Raw genomic sequence first — 8,282 nt, 5'->3', positions numbered from 1 at the left:
ATTCCCGCGGGCGGCCACGGCTGCCGGCCTCGGGCCCGCGGAGACCAGCCAGGGCGCGCCCACCCCGGGATTCGCGGAGGCCGCGGGGGCGGGGCGGGGCGGGGCCGCGTGCGGCGGGGGCGGGGCCGGGGGGCGGGGCCGCGTGCGGCGGGGGCGGGGCCGGGGGCGGGGCCGCGTGCGGCGGGGGCGGGGCCGGGGGCAGAGCCCCGCCCAGCGCGCTGCAGTCCCGGCGGGCGGCGCTGGGGGCGGCGTGGAGCCCGGGAGCGGGGCGGCCGGAAGCGGCGGGCGCGGGCGCGGGCGCGGGGCGCGGGGCGCGGGGATGGCGGGGCCCGGCTGGGGGCCCCCGCGGCTGGACGGCTTCATCCTCACCGAGCGCCTGGGCAGCGGCACGTACGCCACCGTGTACAAGGCCTACGCCAAGGTGGGCGGCGCGGGGGGCGGCGGGGGCTGCACGCGGCCGCACAGCCCGGTGTGTCGAGGCGGGCGGAGGCCCGGGGGCCCCGCGAGCGGCCGAGGAGCGGGCGCCGCACGGGGCGGACGCGGCGCTGGGAGGGGGCTGGGCCGCGGTTCCAGAAGGCCGGCGGCGGAGGGGCCCCCGGGGCGCAGCTCGGTGCGGAGGCGGGGATTCCCGAAGCCGGTGCCCCGCGGGCCTGAGACCCGCGCTGGGAGCCCGCACGGGGCGGGGGGGGGTCGGCGGGCACCGGCTGTGCCCGAGCCCTCGGACCTGCCGCCCCAGAAGGACACCCGCGAGGTCGTAGCCATAAAGTGCGTGGCCAAGAAGAGCCTGAACAAGGCCTCGGTGGAGAACCTCCTGACGGAGATCGAGATCCTCAAGGGCATTCGACACCCGCACATCGTGCAGCTCCGAGACTTCCAGGTGCGCGCCCGGGGTGGGGGGGCCCCACAGGGCGCTGGAGGGACGCCCCCTTCCAGCTGCCGTCTGCCTGTCGCGCAGTGGGACAGCGACCACATCTACCTCATCATGGAGTTCTGCGCAGGGGGCGACCTGTCCCGCTTCATCCACACCCGCAGGCTTCTGCCCGAGAAGGTGGCTCGCGTCTTCATGCAGCAGTTGGGTAAAGCCTCTGACCCCGCCCGACACCCCTTCCTGTGACCCCTGCCCCGACCCGCCTTGACCCCTCGCACTTGTCTCTGTCTCAGCTTGGACGGTTAGGGCCCGGTCTTTCCCGTGTGCCTATCCCTGGCCTCGGGGTGCCACGAGAGGTGGAGAGAGAAGCCCCCCCACCCTCCGCCGCCTCCTGTGGGGGGAATCCCGGTTTCCATAAGGAACTCTAGCATGTCCCAGGGCCCGGGGGTAGACTCAAGTACTTGGCTAAGGAAAACGAAGAGACCCCAAGGGCTGGGGAGGCTCCTAGGAGGGGGAGGGGACATGCAGGGGTCCAGGGTGCTGGGGGGCAAATTCTTAGAAGTGGCAGGAACCTGATCCTTAAGTGTTAAAGAGCCGAGGTCAGGCTGGGCAGGCTTGAAGGGGCAGATGGAAGGCTGAGGGGAGGGGTCAGAGGCAGGGGAGGGTGGGCTCCTCTGACCTGTTTCTCTGGGTGGGCCTTGTTCCCCAGCTAGTGCCCTGCAGTTCCTGCATGAACAGAATATCTCTCACCTGGATCTGAAGCCACAGAACATTCTGCTGAGCTCCTTGGAGAAGCCCCACCTTAAACTGGCAGGTGTGAGTCTAGAACAGCAGGGATGAGGTTTGGAGGGTGGGTGTGCAGAGGCTTCCCTCTGCCCGGGCTCGCTCAGCAGCCCCTGTTCTCATGGCACTCTCTGTTGAGTCATCAAACAGTGATGGGCTGGGAGATGCAGAGAGAGATGGGCCCCACCACCAAAAGGCAGGACGTTTCTCGGGCTCCCCACGCGTGACTCCAGCAGTGCACTGGACGGGGTCAGGCCTCAGTCTCGGGTCAGGGTCGAGACTTCGTGTGTGACAACAGGATGGGCTCAGTCTGGCAGTGCTGGAGGGTGGGAGGTGGGGGAGGAGGTGGCTGTGGCCCCTGACGGGACTTGGAGAAGAATGGACTTGAGCCTGGGAGGCCAGAAAGCAAGGTAAACTCTCATCTTCTAGGCCCTACTGGGCCCTAGCCTCATAGCTAGGGCAATCAGGGTGGCCTTCCTGGAAAAAGATCCCCAGAGAGGGCTATGCGGGGTGGGTGGAATTTGTTCCAGCTCCCAGAGGAAGGTGTAGGAGGGTGTTCTAGGCTAATCTGGAGAGAAGGGGTGTGAGCAGAGGCTACAGAGTAGGCTTGATCCTGGTGAGCCTGCAGGTGGGGAGGAGCCCTGCCCTGGACCCAGGGGAGGCTTTAGGGGCAGGAGCGGCAGCAGCTAGAATTGGGGCCCTGCTGCCTGGCCTCTTGCCCGCAGACTTTGGCTTTGCACAGCACATGTCTCCCTGGGACGAGAAGCATGTGCTCCGTGGCTCCCCCCTCTATATGGCCCCCGAGATGGTGTGTCAGCGGCAGTACGACGCCCGGGTGGACCTGTGGTCCGTGGGGGTCATCCTGTATGGTGAGAGCCCTGGCCCTGGCCCCAACTGGGGCCTCCACCGCGTATCCTCAGGGAAGGCCTCACCGGGCCACTCCTGAAGGGTGCTAACCCACGTGACCCTGCGGGTCCCCCCCACCGCCCCCAGGAGTGGGCCGGGCCAGGCTTGACCCTGTCCCCCCCCAGCCTGCCCTCTGCCTCCCTTCCACAGAAGCCCTCTTCGGGCAGCCCCCCTTTGCCTCCAGGTCATTCACGGAGCTGGAAGAGAAGATCCGGAGCAACCGGGTGATCGAGGTACGTGTTGGAGGGCCTTGGCAACCTGCCCGGCCCTGAGATTAGAGCCCTCACTGCCACCTGCACAGCCCGGGGCATGGGCTCCGGGTGGCCCTGTGTGCGGGGACAAGCTCCAGAGGGGAGGTGGAGGCTTAGGGTTCTGGGAGCCCAGACCGGCTCACGGGAGGGAGCAGAGGGCCTGCCCTCCCCATCCCCCGATTATTGTGCGGGTCCCTGTGGGAGAAGAGCAGAGCAGGCCAGGCCCAGCTTTCCCAGGAGTGATCCAGGGAGGGGAGAAGGACCCATAACCAGGGTTCTGCGACACCAAGGCTTCTGGTGAGGGCGTGGCCCTCCACCGGCTCCATCACCTTGTCCTGTCACTGTTCTTCCCGAGGCTCGGGTTCTCCACCTGCACAGGTGGACCTCTGGGGCGACCCCAGACCAGGGGGTCCTGACAGGGGCGCAGGCTGGGAGCTGAGGTGCTAGAGCCCCGCGTGATGGGTCTCCCCACCCCGTAGCTCCCTCTGCGGCCCCCACTCTCCCGAGACTGCCGGGACCTGCTGCAGCGGCTCCTGGAGCGGGACCCCAACCGTCGCATCTCCTTCCAGGACTTCTTTGCCCACCCCTGGGTGGACCTGGAGCACATGCCCAGTGGGGAGAGCCTGGCACGAGCAGTACGCAGGCCAGCGGGACGGGGTGGAATGAGGGCGGGGGTGGGGCGCTCAGCAGCCCCGTTAGGCGGTGAACAGAGGATCTGCCCTTCTCTGTTCATGGTGGGCATGGGGGTGGCCTGACTCCTGATCTTCCTGTCCCCCAGACCGCCCTGGTGGTGCAGGCTGTGAAGAAGGACCAGGACGGGGACGCCGCGGCCGCCTTATCGCTCTACTGCAAAGCCCTGGACTTCTTCGTGCCCGCGCTGCACTGTGAGTGCGCGGGGCCGGGTCAGCAGTGGTGGGGCGGCCGCAGCTGCACCGGGTGGGCGCCAGAGGCAGCCCCCTTGCCCCCCAGGATTTTGTGGAGGGTAAACGTGACGCTGGGTCCTTTTGAGGATTCCAGAGGATTTGGGGCGCGGCGGGCACTCCTCACATAACCCCCGCTCTCTGCAGACGAAGTGGATGCCCAACGGAAGGAAGCGATCAAGGCAAAGGTGGGTGAGGGCGTCTCCCAAAGGAAACTGGCGCCATCCCGGGATCTCCGCAGCCTGGCTCTCCTGCAGCCGAGAGGCAGACTCTCCCAGGGAGGCCCAGGCCCGCCGCTGCAGCCCCCGGACGTCACAGCTTGGGGCAGCCACCAGGGACGCGGAGGGAGAACTTGGGAGGTGGGTGCAGGTGAGGCAGGAGTGGGGCTGGGGGGATAGCCTCTCCTCAGCCCCTCACCGCCTGCAGGTGGGGCAGTACGTGTCCCGGGCTGAGGAGCTCAAAGCCATCGTCTCGTCCTCCAATCAGGCCCTGCTGAGGCAGGGGACCTCTGCGCAAGACCTGCTCAGAGGTAGGCCTGGTTCCTGGCCTCAGCCCCTGCCCTTTACCTCCAGCAGGAGGGGCGGCAGCGTGGGGGAGGCTCCCTGAGGTGAAACCCAGGCCGCCCCTCACCCGGAGCCTCTGCCCTCCCCCCAGAGATGGCCCGGGACAAACCTCGGCTCCTCGCGGCCCTGGAAGTGGCTTCGGCTGCCATGGCCAAGGTCTGTATCTAGTGCCAGGGATCCAGGTGGGGCAGGAAGCGTCCTGGGCATGACCCTGTGTGACCCGGTGTGTCTGTGGCCGTAGGAGGAGGAGGCTGGTGGGGAGCAGGATGCCCTGGACCTGTACCAGCGTGCCCTGGGGGAGTTGCTGGTGCTGCTGGCAGGTGAGGCCCCGTGGTCGCCGCCCCGTGGTCGCCCCGAGCCCGGGCTGCCCAGCCCTCACCGCGTGCCCTCCCTCTCTTCGTAGCGGAGCCCACAGGCCGGAGGCGGGAGCTGCTTCACACCGAGGTGCCCACTGGGATTGGGAGGGTCGGGAAGCTTTCTCCCTGCCTCTCCCCCTGCCCCCATGTTGGGGGACCTCCCCAGCTTCCCTCAGGGTGTTCCACATCTGGGAGTCACACCTCACAGTGGCCCTGTGCGCTCCTTCAGGGGCTCGGGTGCCAGGGGTCTGGGAAAGTGGGCTGCGCTGCTTCAGGGGGATCGGCCTCCTGGAGAAGGGAGCAGAGACCGAGCTCAGGGGGAGGAGGCTCGGGTTGGCTGGAGGGTTCTGGAGGGCATCTGCAGTGAGGAGGAAAGCAGTTTTCAGGCCCCTACGGCCCGCACCCCTGAGCATGTCTTCCCGTGGCAGGTTCAGAACCTCATGGCTCGAGCCGAATACCTGAAGGAGCAGGTCAAGGTGGGCACGTCTGGGTTCTGGCTCTGTCTGCCCGCAGCTGTCCGCCCCGGCGCCCCTGGCCTGTCCCGCCCTGTCCCGGAGTCTCCCCATCGCCTCTCTGTCCTTTGCCCTCAGGCCGTCACTCACTCAGGGTCTGCTCGGTGGGGCCTGGGCCCGCCTGGCTGCCCCTCACCCCTGGGCCGCCTGTATGTCCCACAGATGAGGGAGTCTCGCTGGGCAGCCGAGACCCTGGACAAGGAGGGACTGTCCGAGTCCGTTCGTACCTGTGAGTCCTGCCCTGGGCTCGGAAGGGCTGGGGGCAGCCCCAAATTCTGCCTCTCTGCCAGAGACTTGAGGCTAGCTTTCCCCCTTCCTCCCCACAGCGTGCACCCTGCAGTGACCCCAGAAGGATGACCGGACGACCACAAGCCAGCCATCTCTGCGGACACACCTGGACCGACGCCCAGGATCCTGTGGCCCCCTGCAAAGCTACAGAGCAGGCTTCCGGCATGGGCAGCTCTAAGACACACACCCCCAGGATACTTGGCACTTCCCAGGTGGCCTGGTGGCCTGTGTCCCCTGGTGGGGAGCGCTGGGCCTTGGCCCATGGGGGAAGGGGAGCAGGACTCGGGGAAAAGACTTTCCTCTGCGTGACTTCTGTGATTTGGTGACTGCTGGATCCTGAGCCTGTGACTGATCCTGGTGACTGAGGCTGCTGAGCCTGTCAGTTTGGGGGCCCCAAGCCCCTGGCCTTGCTCTGAGAACAGGGCAGGGGGCCCTCTGCAGGGTGCTTCTCCTCTGGCTCTTCCCTGTCAGCAGGCAGCTGTGCCCTGGGCCCACCCTGTCCTTCCCGGGAACCCTTACCACAACTCCCTCCCTCCTGGCACTGGAATGGGGCACCCCCAGACCCCTCAGGGACCACCCACCCCACACTGGGCACTCAACCCCACAGAGCTCACCAGGTTTTCTGAGAGCTGACCCCTGCCGCCCTCTCGATAGTTTAAGATAATCCTTCAGACCTGAAGATAATATACTTTGCAGGGTTGGGACAGAGTTCAGAAAGCCATGCCTTCTTGTTCCCACTCTGGCCCAGGGGGCACAAGGAGAGCGGTCCTTAGCCTTTAGCCTTCGCCCCTACTTGCCACAGAGCTGGTCCCCGCCTGGAAGGGGGGAGGCATGGGGGTGCCTGACCCATCCGGCTGCAGAGGAGCTAGCAACCCAGGAAACCTGGTTCTGGGTCTGCCCTTGCTGCTACTCCAGTGTGTGACCCTGTGCACGTCTCTTCCCCTTTTCTGGACTGAGTCTCCCCAGCTCTACAATGGGGCTGTGAATACCTCCTCAGCTCCCCACGTGGGCTTTTAAGAGGACAGCAGTGACTTTAATCTGGAGAAAAATGTATACACGTGGAGTTCCTTGGGGGTTCTTTTAAAAAAAAGTCCACAAGGGTGCTGGTGATCTCTGACCTTTGTGCCCTTTAGTGCCTCCTTGGGGCAAGAGGTGTCTTCCTTGCAGGAGACTAGGTGTAAAGAATATAATTCGTTGTTTATTAAATTATTTTCTGAACTTGTGCTTCTCTTCTTGCCCTGGGAAAAAAAAAGAGAGGTAGCCCCTGTTCACTGGGGCTGGAGGGGCCCCAGGAAAAGCTGGGGAACCTGAGGGAGGGCAGGGGAAGGCCCCAGACAGGATCCCCCGGCCTCGCCATCCCCTCTCCCCCGGGCCTTGTGAGTGAGCAGTGAGCCAGACCCAGGGAAAGGGCATCCTCTCGGGGGTCTAGTGCTCAAGCCCAGCTCCCCAGGACCCTGGGCTGAAGCAGTTTCCGGCAGCCTGCCCTCCGCCTCCCAGGTGTCGATGGGAGCGGCATTCAGGAGCATCTTTGGGGACTGAGGGGAGCAGGAGTCCATCCCCTGGGGCAGCAACCAAGGCAGCAGTTCCCTAGGCCTTCAGAGCGGGCAGGAACGGGCTTCCTTTACAGGAAGGAAACCGGCTGGGACCGGATTCCCCGGAAGCCTCGGCCTGGCCGTCGGGGGGCAGTGTGGAGCAGTGGGCAGAGGCGTGGCGAGGCTCTTGGCCCTGCCCGCTGGCCCTTGAAGCTTGGGGCCCGTGGATGAGCTAGTTTCTCCGGGGAATGAAGATGTGTCTGTAGTGGTTCGTAAGGATTAAACGACCTCCTGTATAGGAGCCTGACCTAAGTTCAACAAAATGTCATTTTCAGATTTAGGGAGAAGGATGTTCTTGATCTCCGGCAGTGGGCCGCACAAGAAAGCCTCAGTGAGAAAAATGAGGGAAAGGGGGAGAATGGGCTCAGAGGGTGGGTCAGTGGGAGGGAGTGGGAAGGAGGGAGGATGGGGGGATGGGGCCAAAAGGCTGGTCGAACAGAAGGATCCCGGGGCAGAGGCTTGGCCTGCAGACCCCGCTGTGGATGTGTACCAGCTGATGGGCTGTGCCCGACCAGAGCCTGAGGCCGCGTGCGGGCGGCCGTGGGGAGGAGAGGCCCAGCCAGGTACAGGAAAGGCCTGGGAGGCCGAGGCCAGGGGAGGAGGCCCTGGGGAAGGGCCCTCCCCGGGAGGAACGTGTAGGTCCTGCGTCTGAGCCACCTGCCAAGGAAGGAGGCAGCCCAGCCCGACGAGGTGGGGCTTGCGCTCCAGGGTTCTCTTCGAATGGCAGAGACCTATGGGAAATAAGCTAAACTGGTTTTTATTTTTATTTTTTCAAGATTTTAGTTATTTATTAGAGATACAGAGAGAGGCAGAGACACAGGCAGAGGGAGAAGCAGGCTCCCTGCAGGGAGCCCAACGTGGGACTCGATCCCGGCACCACCCCGGGGTCACGCCCTGGACCGAAGGCGCTAAGCCTCAGAGCCACCCGGGCTGCCCTAAACTGGTTTTTATAAAATATGTGTTTCCTCCTGAGAGTGAGAGTTGGAAACTCTCACCTTTAACACTTCGAAAGTGCACAAAGCGGGACAGACACAGCCCGAGGTCTGCATGCGCCAGCCGGCCTGTCCTCCCGCTGCCACTCAGCCCCCGAACCCGGAGCCAGCGCGAGGCCGGGCTGCAGGAGCCCCTGGCCTGGGTCCCTCTGTCTCCCCAGGGCCCCGGGAGAAGCGGACAGGCCACCGCTGGAGCAGACTGAGGTGTCCCTGTGCCCAGCTAAGTAGGAAGAAGTGGTTCCCACAGGAGG

General features: G+C 65.2%; 1 protein-coding gene across 10 annotated transcripts; it reads left to right on the top strand.

Moving 5' to 3' along the window:
- The first annotated feature begins 277 nt into the window (after window positions 1–277).
- Window positions 278–6,665, top strand: ULK3 (unc-51 like kinase 3). 10 transcript variants are annotated; one of them, XM_077881898.1, is made up of 16 exons: window positions 278–421; window positions 740–877; window positions 956–1,076; window positions 1,578–1,682; window positions 2,377–2,520; window positions 2,708–2,790; window positions 3,288–3,443; window positions 3,587–3,692; window positions 3,876–4,097; window positions 4,215–4,257; window positions 4,383–4,447; window positions 4,533–4,611; window positions 4,695–4,735; window positions 5,076–5,123; window positions 5,238–5,388; window positions 5,486–6,665. In XM_077881898.1, the coding sequence occupies exons 1-16, from the start codon at window positions 320–322 to the stop codon at window positions 5,514–5,516; spliced, it is 1,635 nt and encodes a 544-aa protein (XP_077738024.1). In that variant the 5' UTR covers window positions 278–319; the 3' UTR covers window positions 5,517–6,665. The 10 variants fall into 10 exon arrangements, with proteins under 10 accessions (XP_077738024.1, XP_077738030.1, XP_077738028.1 ...); XM_077881904.1 differs by having other exon boundaries at window positions 737–877; window positions 3,876–3,916; window positions 4,155–4,257; window positions 5,322–5,388; XM_077881902.1 differs by having other exon boundaries at window positions 737–877; window positions 3,876–3,916; window positions 4,155–4,257.
- Window positions 6,666–8,282: the final 1,617 nt, after the last annotated feature.

This window comes from Canis aureus, chromosome 32, assembly GCF_053574225.1.
Source record: "Canis aureus isolate CA01 chromosome 32, VMU_Caureus_v.1.0, whole genome shotgun sequence".
Lineage (NCBI taxonomy): Eukaryota > Metazoa > Chordata > Mammalia > Carnivora > Canidae > Canis > Canis aureus.
Note: the sequence above shows the minus strand (reverse complement) of the source record. Positions and strands in the feature narration are given on the sequence as shown.